Below are 12744 nucleotides of genomic sequence, written 5' to 3'. Positions count from 1 at the left end.
ATTGATTGATTGATTGATTGATTGATTGATTGAATGAAAACTTTATTAACAGATTGCACAATGGGTACAGTACACTACAGCTCAATACATACAATTGTTAAGGGGATGCAAACCAGAGAAAGACTTTCGTCTTGTTTACATCAGGGTCCCCCATTTTCAATTCATCATAACATATGACATACACGACATACAGATAGACAGTACTGCTATCAGTATCTATACATTTATGACATACCAGATTTGCAAATACAGTACTGTTTGTGATACAAAAAGAGTCCAGAAAAGAGAGTATATACATTTGACGTAGAAACTGTACATTGGAGGAGGTTGGGTAGGTGGGGTTGGGTGGGTGGGGGGGCCTTTACATTGGAGGTGGTTGGGTGGGTGGGGGGGGACACTATAACTGTACAAGCGAAACTGTACATTGGAATATTTACAAAACCATACCTCGTCATTTACTGTACATTGGAGGGGGTTGGGTTGGGACATTTACAGGGGCCAGTTTCGAATTGCAGTCTCCCGTAGGTGTTCTTTGAGAGTGGTTTTGAAAGTGGTTAGTGATTCACATTCCTTTACAGCTTTGGGTAGGGCGTTCCACATTGATGTGGCATAATTGCGAAACGTGTTTAGTCCCTTGTTTGAGCCGAATCTGGGTTTAACATGATTTGTGGAGCTCCCTCTGGTGTTGTGATCGTGGTATTCACTGACCTTTGGGAAGTATTTCGACATGTACATGGGTACCTTAGTGTTGTAGTGTATCTTGTAGACCAGGCCCATTGCAAGTTGCTGTACTCTGTCGTCTACTCTAAGCCATCCTAGGTTGTCAAAGTGGGCAGGGGTGAGGTGGGTTCTAGGAGTAAGGTCAAGCAGTAGTCTGACCAGTTTGTTTTGAGATGTTTGTAATTTTGTTTTTAGCGCCTTTGCGGTGCTTTGGTACCATGAGGTGCAAGCATAGTCGTCGTACCCTTGAATGAGTGCTTCTGCCAGAGTCCTCAGGGTATTCCTATTTACCAGAGAGGAGATCCGGTACAAGAATCAAGTTCGTTGGTTGACTTTTTTTTATTACATTGGATGCCATTCTGTCACAGGAAAGATTTGCCTCTAGGATGGAGCCTCTATAATGCATACAGCCAGGCCTTGGCCCAGAATGTGTACATGGACGTTATCTTGTGTTTTATTGTATTATGTGTGTACTGTGTACACTCCCAATCAATAGACCACCACCTCCTAGTACAGTTAGTTATACAACTGACCTCAGTGTGCATTTGATTAGCAAACTGTCTCACTTCAGAACGGACTCCAGAACAGCATAGAGCCTTTATTCTATTTTGATTGGTTGTTCAACATCACCTCCACGACGTGCATTTCTTTTATGAATTAGAATTACCTTATCCCCCCCATCTTATTTCACTGAACACACACACACACACACACACACACACACACACACACACACACACACACACACACACACACACACACACACACACACACACACACACACACACACACACACACAATACATCAGCTGTATTGGACCCTTGAGACAAAGCTGCGCACACGTCAGGTCCATTTAGGTTTTTGGACAGCCCGTGTATTTGAAGATATAATTTCCATCCACATCGTTTGCAAGGTTCTTTATTGTCATTTTTGTGTTCTTGCAAGTTGCATACAGAAAAAACACATGTTGTCCCTCCCGACCAACACAGTGCAAACAGCAACAGACAACCAATGGACAATCAAATAGAATAGAGGACCCACTCATGAAGCAGCATATAAGTAAAAAGTAGTTCCTGCTTCAGAATAAAATGATTAAGATCAATTAAAATAAAATTAATAAAATAAAAACTTCAGTCAAGTGTTTAAAAAAATTAAATAAAAAAATTGCAGTCTCACATGACAATTAGTAATGCATAATATAGGGTACCCAAGTGGCGACCCATGTAACGCGCTGCGTCGCGATGCAGCCGACCTGGGTTCGATTCCCGGACCCAGCGTCCTTTGCCGAATGTCTTCCCCCCGCTCTGTCTGCCGTTCTTCCTCTCTCTCTCTACCGGACTGCCCGGTAGTACAAACAAATAAAAATCTACCAAAAACATAATAAAAAAAAGAAAGTAATGCATAATATATAACTGGGATTACTCAACATCTGCTGTCTTCCAACTATTAATGTACACAACACTCCAACTAACTATCTTTAGTCAGGTTTGAAAACACTGTTCATCTGAAAATGTCACACAGGATATGGTTCTTTGTTTCAGGGATACAATTAGTACAGACACAACTACTGACCTCATACTAGCTGTCCTGTCCTGGCTGTATGGAGCCAGACACAACTACTGACCTCATACTAGCTGTCCTGTCCTGGCTGTATGGAGCCAGACACAACTACTGACCTCATACTAGCTGTCCTGTCCTGGCTGTATGGAGCCAGACACAACTACTGTACAACCTACTGGCCTCATTTTAGGCATCCTGGCCCCGTCAATCTGACTTGGATTATAATACTGAAATCAGAAGCCTGCATATTATTAGTGCATGGAAAGTTTTCCATGCACGTTTTGCACAGCTGAGAGCAGCTTTGTATATTTGCGTGTGCTTGTGTGCTGTCTGAATATGGAATCTCATATAGTTGCAGCTTGCAGGTTGCAACAACTGAACTGACACCATAGAGCTATTTAAATGGACCGTTCGAAATAGAAAAAAGGCTAAGCTGCTCTGGAGTCGTTCTGAAGCGAGACAATTCTAATCAAATGCACACTGGGGTCAGTTGTATAACTGTTCTAGGAGCTGCTGGTCTATTGATTGGGAGTGTACTGTACACACATAATACAATATAATATAACACAAGACGGCATCCATGTATGAATAAACACAGTTTGGGCCACGGCCTGGCTTTATGCATTATACAGTTTCACCTTGCAGTATTATCACTCAAGAAGTGTGGGTATGTTTGATTTAGGGACCAGGGCAGTCAAAACCTTACCTAGGCAGCCCCGGGTGGGTGTTTTAAGTTGAGCACAGGGAGAAGTTGTTGAGATTTTTAAGGAAATATGTAGTTAGTAATTTACCTTAATTACATTAAGTAGTTAACTACTGAAAAAAGCTACTAAGATTTGAATGTAGTTGAACTACCACCCAACGACAGCAAAATATAGTGAAACTAGTCATTTAACTATATGTAGTTAACTACTTCCCAACACTGTGTGTATGTTTGTGTGTGTGTGTGTGTTGCTCGCATGCGTGTATGTGTAAGAGTGGTAGGATGAAAGAGCCAGAGGGAGAGGGAGAGGGAGAGAGAGAGAGAGAGAGAGAGAGAGAGAGAGAGAGAGATCAAAAGAGATGTCAGGTTGCTATTCTAAAAAAGAAAATATGAGTCACTCTTTTCTCACAAGCAGAAGATCACACACGTGCTCCACTGTGCTTCTGTTTGTAGGCATTCATATTCTCAGCAGAACAACTAAAGACGGCCAGGTGGGCTGCAGGCTGGAGAATACAATAAAGCAGCTCTTCCTGGCCGCAGTGACAGTTTGCTGTCATTATTGATTTAGCACACGATTACTACCAGGAAGCACCTCCATATAGGAGCGTCGCCCCGGCAGTGGCGTTCGACTCCCTGCTCAAAAGAGACACACCTAGGAGAGAGAGAGGAGAGGAGTCACCTGTCAGGAATGTTGCTGCCGTGTGGGTTTTGTGTCTGTGCCGTTCTGTGTTCTTGGCACACGGGTGTGTCATTCTTGGGAAAGGAACGCCGTGCCTTCCTAATAGAGCTGTTTTGTAATCGGGGGGGGGGGGGGGGGGGGGGGGGTTGAGCGGCGGAAATTCACACCCTGCTGCAGGTGAATGGGGACCGCAGAATGTTGAGTATGTAAATACTGCGTCTGTTGGAACAACATGCCGTTACATAAGGATTCTCTGAGGCGTGGGAGGGTTTTCTCTTCTTTTTTTTGATCCACTTTTTCTCCCATTTTCTATTTTTCTCCCATCCCAATTTTCGTATCGTCCAATTCAACCCTCCCCTGTCTCGAACGCTGTTTCTTGCCTCCCACAAGCCGGCTGCAATGTGGACTAAGTCATACATAGCACGAGTCCCCTCCGATACTCGAGGTAACAGCGGTCGCATCCTTTCACCTGCGCGGCGCGATCCTTCAGCGTCAGGGGTCTGCGCTTTGGAGGGGCGCCGCCCCCATCGCTTCCTGATTCTACTGCGCAGGCGCACCAACCGACCTGTAGGAGTCGCTGTCCACAACGCCCGATCCCCACCCATCAGTTTCCCACCCCCTAATACGGCCAATGTGTATTAGTATGAACGACCAGCTAAACTGAAAGCAATGTGGAGCGCTGGGCTCGAACAGGCGAACCCAGCGTCTCCAGTATTCGTGGTGAGCGCCTTGCCCACTGCACCAGCGATTTCGCTTCTATAGGAAAGGATAAGATAAGATGATCCTTTATCAATCCCCTTGGGGAAATTCAGGTGTCAAAGCAGCATGGGGGGGGGGGGGGGATACAGAGCTTCACAGTCCTATACAGTCCAGTATCGATACACACTGTATAGATACAATATTAAATATAAATACAATATATAAAAAGTACAAAAAACAGGATATGAGTCTCGAGTTCTCACGTCCCGAGTTCTGACAATGATAGTTCTCCTGACCGCAGAGTCGGACGTCCGAGCCTTTGGTTGTAGTCGAGCCTGATGTCTGCCGGAATAAAGGACCGGCCCAGGCGGTTTGTGGTGTGTCGGGGGGGGGGGGGGGGGGGGATGAGTCTTGCTCTTCATTGGCTGAACGTGCTCTTCATTCTGGCTATAGCTCCTCATAGAGGGGGTGGGAGGGGTTCTCCAGGATGGCTTCTAGCTTTTTCCTCATCCTCCTCTCAGCCACCACCTCTAGATTATCCAGCTCACCACCCACTACGGAGTGATGTTTAAATCCCTCCCCGTCTCCCCCCCCCCCTTTTTTTTTCTCCCTCAGGTTACGAGAAGACAAAATGAAATGAACAAGTGGGAGAAAACCCCCACAAGCGCAGTCGCCATCCCATCCAAGGCCTGAGCTCCTTCACTGATCTGGGATCAGAATTGTCTTCGTCTAGTCGACACACACACCTGAACCATTTGTGGAGAACATGGAAGACTGATGACCAGGGATCAGGTGTCGGAAGCCAGCTCCTCCCAGTCCCCGGCAGCCATGGCGGGCTTGAAGCGTGGTCACGACGGGAAGGTGGCTGGGCTGTATGACCTGGACAAGACTCTGGGACGCGGCCATTTTGCTGTGGTCAAGCTGGCTAGACATGTCTTCACTGGGGAGAAGGTACGCCTGCTAGTGCCGATTGGCTAGATTAATCTCCACGTCGGCAACGTGGCCGGTCCCGATGACCGATTGGCCAGCGTCCACCAATCGGGCGTGTATGGTTTTTGTATGAGACGATTAGAGGGAGAGGAAGACATCGAGAGGAAACATCATACGACTGAGTAGAGGGTTGCACTTGAGGCTGAAGTGAAGGAGCCTCGTGTCCTCGGGGCAATCGTGGCTTATTTTTAACGCAGAGGGAAAAGGGCAACTTGATATGGATTGAAGACCATTCCTGTATCAATTTTCTATTCTGATATCTCAACTGTTCTGTAGGAATAAGATGCACATAATTCGAGACAAGGAGGAATGTAAAGATGGCAGTGATGACCGCTATTGTCATTCTTATGACCCTGTTCAAATTCAAAGTCATTGTCTTATCTATTAAAAACACAATGAAATGCGTAGGATGGGTAGCTGTAGAGGACTAAGCACTCGCCTATCACTGCAGAGACTCTGGGTTCGAATCCAGCTGTCAGCGGTACCTCCGGCTTGGTCAGTCCGGCATGGCAGTGTTCGTGGGTGGAAAGCCGGTGGCGTAGGAGTGCAAATAGCGACTCCTACTGGTCGGCGCCTGTTCAGCAGGGAGAGGATCTGGGGGAAATAGCGTGAACCGCCACACACGTTACGTTCCCCCAGTGAAACTCCTCGCTGTCAGGTGAAAATAAGCGGCTGGCGACTCCACATGTATCGGAGGAGGCATATGGTAGTTCTACACCCTCCCCAGACCGACAGTAGGGCAGCATGTCATAGTCTACACCCTCCCCAGACTGACAGTAGGGCAGCATGTGATAGTCTACACCCTCCCCAGACTGACAGTAGGGCAGCATGTCATAGTCTACACCCTCCCCAGACCGACAGTAGGGCAGCATGTGGTAGTTCTACACCCTCCCCAGACCGACAGTAGGGCAGCATGTCATAGTCTACACCCTCCCCAGACTGACAGTAGGGCAGCATGTGGTAGTCTACACACCCTCCCCAGACAGACAGTAGGGCAGCATGTGGTAGTCTACACACCCTCCCCAGACAGACAGTAGGGCAGCATGTGGTAGTCTACACACCCTCCCCAGACAGACAGTAGGGCAGCATGTGATAGTCTACACCAGGGGTGCCCAACCTTTTTTGAACCAAGATCTACTTTTTTATTTACCACCTAGCCCGAGAGCTACCAGCCAAAATTGTATATTGTAAGCCGTCATTTGAGGCTTTATAAAATCAGCATAATGAACACAAATCTGTCAGTGCTGAGTCCGACCTCATCTTAAATAACAAACAGCATTGCTTGTCGTAGTTAACAAGGAGAGGAAGAGTTGATTTTTTTTTTTAATAATCGAATTTTATTAATCAAGATCTACTTGAAATCAGCCCGCGATCTACCTGTCGATCGTGATCGACTGGTTGGTCACCACTGGTCTACACCCTCCCCAGACCGACAGTAGGGCAGCATGTGGTAGTCTACACACCCTCCCCAGACCGACAGTAGGGCAGCATGTGATAGTCTACACCCTCCCCAGACTGACAGTAGGGCAGCATGTGATAGTCTACAACACCCTCCCCAGACCAACAGTAGGGCAGCATGTCGTAGTCTACACCCTCCCCAGACCGACAGTATGGCAGCATGTCGTAGTCTACCCCCTCCCCAGACCGACAGTAGGGCAGCATGTGATAGTCTACACCCTCCCCAGACCGACAGTAGGGCAGCATGTGGTAGTCTACACACCCTCCCCAGACCGACAGTAGGGCAGCATGTGATAGTCTGCACCCTCCCCAGACCGACAGTAGGGCAGCATGTGATAGTCTACACCCTCCACAGACTGACAGTAGGGCAGCATGTGGTGGTCTACACCCTCCCCAGACCGACAGTATGGCAGCATGTGATAGTCTACACCCTCCCCAGACTGACAGTAGGGCAGCATGTGATAGTCTACAACACCCTCCCCAGACCAACAGTAGGGCAGCATGTCGTAGTCTACACCCTCCCCAGACCGACAGTATGGCAGCATGTCGTAGTCTACCCCCTCCCCAGACCGACAGTATGGCAGCATGTGGTGGTCTACACCCTCCCCAGACCGACAGTAGGGCAGCATGTGATAGTCTACACCCGCCCCAGACCGACAGTATGGCAGCATGTCGTAGTCTACCCCCTTCCCAGACCGACAGTATGGCAGCATGTGGTAGTCTACACCCTCCCCAGACCAACAGTAGGGCAGCATGTGATAGTCTACACCCTCCCCAGACCAACAGTAAGGCAGCATGTGGTAGTCTACACCCTCCCCAGACAGACAGTAGGGCAGCATGTGATAGTCTACACCCTCCCCAGACCAACAGTAAGGCAGCAGGTGGTAGTCTACACCCTCCCCAGACAGACAGTAGGGCAGCATGTGGTAGTCTACACCCTCCCCAGACAGACAGTAGGGCAGCATGTGGTAGTCTATACCCTCCCCAGACCAACAGTAGGGCAGCATGTGATAGTCTACACCCTCCCCAGACCAACAGTAAGGCAGTATGTGGTAGTCTACACCCTCCCCAGACAGACAGTAGGGCAGCATGTGATAGTCTACACCCTCCCCAGACAGACAGTAGGGCAGCATGTGGTAGTCTACACCCTCCCCAGACCGACAGTAGGGCAGCATGTGGTAGTCTACAACACCCTCCCCAGACCAACAGTAAGGCAGCATGTGGTAGTCTACACCCTCCCCAGACCGACAGTAGGGCAGCATGTGGTAGTCTACACCCTCCCCAGACCGACAGTAGGGCAGCATGTGGTAGTCTACACCCTCCCCAGACCGACAGTAGGGCAACATGTGGTAGTCTACACCCTCCCCAGACCGACAGTAGGGCAGCATGTGGTAGTCTACACCCTCCCCAGACCGACAGTAGGGCAGCATGTGGTAGTCTACACCCTCCCCATACCGACAGTAGGGCAGCATGTGGTAGTCTACACCCTCCCCAGACAGACAGTAGGGCAGCATGTGGTGGTCTACACCCTCCCCAGACCGACAGTAGGGCAGCATGTGGTGGTCTACACCCTCCCCATACCGACAGTAGGGCAGCATGTGGTAGTCTACACCCTCCCCAGACAGACAGTAGGGCAGCATGTGGTAGTCTACACCTTCCCCATACAGACAGTAAGGCAGCATGTGGTAGTCTACACCCTCCTCAGACAGACAGTAGGGCAGCATGTGGTGGTCTACACCCTCCCCAGACCGACAGTAAGGCAGCATGTGGTAGTCTACACCCTCCCCATACCAACAGTAGGGCAGCACGTGTAACGACCAGGAAGGGAATTGGCATAACGACTAAATTGGGGGGATAGAAAGGCAATTTTTTTTTAAATACAATGAAATGCTTAAGCTCATGGTGCGGACGGCGTCAGTCACCGTAGCGCGGCATCATCTTGGATGGTTCTTCTCTCTCTCCTCCCAGGTGGCCGTGAAGGTGATGGTTCTTCTCTCTCTCCTCCCAGGTGGCCGTGAAGGTGATGGTTCTTCTCTCTCTCCTCCCAGGTGGCCGTGAAGGTGATGGTTCTTCTCTCTCTCTCCTCCCAGGTGGCAGTGAAGGTGATGGTTCTTCTCTCTCTCTCCTCCCAGGTGGCCGTGAAGGTGATGGTTCTTCTCTCTCTCCTCCCAGGTGGCCGTGAAGGTGATATACTCTTCTCTCTCTCCTCCCAGGTGGCAGTGAAGGTGATGGTTCTTCTCTCTCTCCTCCCAGGCGGCCGTGAAGGTGATAGACTCTTCTCTCTCTCCTCCCAGGTGGCCGTGAAGGTGATAGACAAGACCAAGCTGGACCCTGTGGCGCGGAGCCACCTCTTCCAGGAGGTGCGCTGCATGAAGCTGGTGCAGCACCCCAACGTGGTGCGCCTCTACGAGGTCATCGACACGGCCACCAAGCTCTACCTCATCCTGGAGCTCGGCGACGGGGGAGACATGTACGACTGCATCATGAAGCACGACGGAGGCCTCGGCGAGGAGGTGAGTGAGCGAGCGAGCGACTGCGTCGAGTGAGTGAATTAGTGCGCTCGCATGTCCACATGCCGCCCGCCGGATGCCAGTTAACCGTGTGGTAGTGAAAGGGTTAACCTTCTGTAGTGTGGTTGTGAAAGGGTTGACCCTTTGTCGCGTGGCAGTGAAAGGGTTAACCTTCTGTATTGTGGCAGTGAAAGGGTTGACCATTTGGTAGTGTGGTAGTGATAGATATGAAAGGCGTTAAGAGTTTAGTCAGGAGTGGACACAGTCTTTATTCACATCTCTTCATGTACCGATCGCGAATATCTCCATATATATACAGTACATGATTTGACAGAGTATTGTTGGAAAGGAAGGTGGTTACGTGCCTCAGTGCCCTGGCTAATTCATTAATCACTTGGATTTCTCTCAGTTGGGATATGACCTTATCCTAGCCAAAGACAGAATACTTTAAGCCTTTAATAAAAGGCTATCAGAATTCTATCACTGTGCATGCAAGGTAACCGATAAGGGAGGTTATGGAATATCGATTAGCCATACTCGACCACACAGATGTGATTCCTTGATATATCTACCATCTTTCTACCTCCAGGTGGCCAAGTGCTACTTTGCCCAGATCGTGCACGCCATCTCCTACTGCCACCGGCTGCACGTGGTGCACAGGGACCTGAAGCCGGAGAACGTGGTGTTCTTCCAGAAGCAGGGCCTGGTCAAGCTCACCGACTTTGGATTCAGCAACAAGTTCCAGCCAGGAAAGAATCTCAACACTTCCTGCGGCTCCTTGGCCTACTCAGCTCCGGAGATCCTGCTCGGGGACGAGTACGACGCTCCCGCCGTCGGTAAGTCAGACCGGCACCGTGTGGAGAGGGACGTACTGGGTCATAGAGAGTATAGGGAGACATACTGGGTCATAGAGAGTATAGGGAGACGTACTGGGTCATAGAGAGTATAGGGAGACGTACTGGGTCATAGAGAGTATAGGGAGACGTACTGGGTCATAGAGAGTATAGGGAGAAATACTGGGTCATAGAGAGTATAGGGAGACATACTGGGTCATAGAGAGTATAGGGAGACATACTGGGGTATAGAGGGTATAGGGAGACATACTGGGTCATAGAGAGTATAGGGAGACATACTGGGTCATAGAGAGTATAGGGAGACATACTGGGGTATAGAGAGTATAGGGAGACATACTGGGGTATAGAGGGTATAGGGAGACATACTGGGTCATAGAGAGTATAGGGAGACATACTGGGTCATAGAGAGTATAGGGAGACATACTGGGTTATAGAGGGTATAGGGAGACATACTGGGTTATAGAGAGTATAGGGAGACATACTGGGTTATAGAGGGTATATAGGGAGACATACTGGGTCATAGAGAGTATAGGGAGACATACTGGGTCATAGAGGGTATAGAGGGAGACATACTGGGTTATAGAGGGTATAGGGAAGGGCTATTTAACTAAATTGTTCAGGGGGCCACATTGTCAGAAACCCAAGGGGCCAGGGGCCGGACTGCCACGGCGCCTCCCCGTGCTATGAATATATGTACACTTGACACAACACGCAACCACATTTTCACAACTTTTATTTAACTACATTGCAAAACTAGTATACTTTTAAAAAAAAGTGCTTCATTTATGTGCCACATCTGCAACATCTCCTGCAAAAAGTGCTTCATTTATGACTGTGCAACAACTGCAACATCTCCTCTTCAACATTTCAATATAAAAATTAAATAAAAAACAAACAAGTGCATGATGTGCATCTGAACATTCTAACATCAACACTTGAACAAAAAAACACATTTATAGTGCAGCTGAGCTTATGAAAAAGTGCTTCATGTCTGTGCAACAACAGCAAATCAGAGCATCTTATTAGCACTTATTGTCCACTCTTAACTCTCAAACATCAGGGGGGGTGGTGGGCAGACAGGCCTAGCCTACATACACACACATCTAATGAGAGAGATTGCACTTCTTTGACTGGGCAATGGCAAGACTCAGGGTTCATAGGAAGTGAGGGCTACCCGCAAACAGTGATGCAAATGCTAGGTAAGCGTATATTGTGCATGTGAACGTTGACATGAAAAGAAAAAAAAGTTAAAAAAATAAAAATAAAAAAATAAAAGAATACTGGGTTATAGAGGGTATAGGGAGACATACTGGGTTATAGAGGGTATAGGGAGACGTACTGGGTTATAGAGGGTATAGGGAGACATACTGGGTTATAGAGGGTATAGGGAGACATACTGGGTTATAGAGGGTATAGGGAGACATACTGGGTTATAGAGGGTATAGGGAGACATACTGGGTTATAGAGGGTATATAGGGAGACATACTGGGTTATAGAGGGTATAGGGAGACATACTGGGTCATAGAGGGTATATAGGGAGACATACTGGGTTATAGAGGGTATATAGGGAGACATACTGGGTTATAGAGGGTATAGGGAGACATACTGGGTTATAGAGGGTATATAGGGAGACATACTGGGTTATAGAGGGTATAGGGAGACATACTGGGTTATAGAGGGTATATAGGGAGACATACTGGGTTATAGAGGGTATATAGGGAGACATACTGGGTTATAGAGGGTATAGGGAGACATACTGGGTTATAGAGGGTATAGGGAGACATACTGGGTTATAGAGGGTATATAGGGAGACATACTGGGTTATAGAGGGTATAGGGAGACATACTGGGTCATAGAGGGTATAGGGAGACATACTGGGGTATAGAGCAGGGGTCCCCAAACTTTTTCCTGTGAGGGCCACATAACTTTTCCCTTCTCTGGTGGGGGCCGGGGTCAGTTTGTAACAGAAAAAATTTGACGATCGCAGGGGTGCCTAAACGTAAACATTTATTGTTTTCCAGAAAGCCACACAGAACCAAATATTAATAACCCTTTCCAGGATCTTCACAGAAAAAAAAGTCAGGAAATAAATAATAACACTATTAATGAAATAAATAACACTATTTATGAAATAAATATACAGTACCTACAGACCACCTAGCTCTAGCTCTGTACTATTTAAAAGCACAGTGCAGGAGACACTCAAAGGTTATCGCACCTCAGAGATGGCAGTGGACATGTATGACAGGACAAAGGCCATATGTAATAGGGAGGTGTAGTCTGACGTCACTGGTTGTTCCACCCGTATAGGGATTTATCATTGGGAAAATGGATTATCGGCTATTGTAACAATTCTGCCGCATGGAAATTGAAAAGCTTTCCATTTTTGCACAAAATGAGTTCCCTTCTATCACTAACATTCTTTTTTAAGCATTTTTAGTTGAAATAAAATTTGGCGATTTTTTTAATGATTAATTGCTAATATTTTCATGTTGAGCTATAGATTGTGGATGAATAAGCACAGAAAGGTACAGCATGCCAATGTTAATGCTTTATTTGTTTTAAGAGGAA

At 47.8% G+C, this 12744-nt stretch overlaps 1 protein-coding gene across 1 annotated transcript in view; it reads left to right on the top strand.

Annotated features, from left to right (window-relative positions):
- Positions 1-12744, top strand: part of LOC311226476 (SNF-related serine/threonine-protein kinase-like) — a 34938-nt gene that overhangs the window by 846 nt on the left and 21348 nt on the right. The window contains exons 2-4 of the mRNA XM_084311902.1: positions 4977-5312; positions 9104-9322; positions 9909-10204. Of these exons, the coding sequence (XP_084168028.1) occupies positions 5139-5312; positions 9104-9322; positions 9909-10204 (689 nt within the window). The 5' untranslated portion in view covers positions 4977-5138. The remainder of the gene's footprint in view (positions 1-4976; positions 5313-9103; positions 9323-9908; positions 10205-12744) is intronic.

Source organism: Notolepis coatsorum (genome assembly GCF_963971535.1).
Source record: "Notolepis coatsorum genome assembly, chromosome: 4".
Taxonomy (NCBI): Eukaryota; Metazoa; Chordata; class Actinopteri; order Aulopiformes; family Paralepididae; genus Notolepis; species Notolepis coatsorum.
This window is presented reverse-complemented; position numbering and strand designations above follow the sequence as displayed.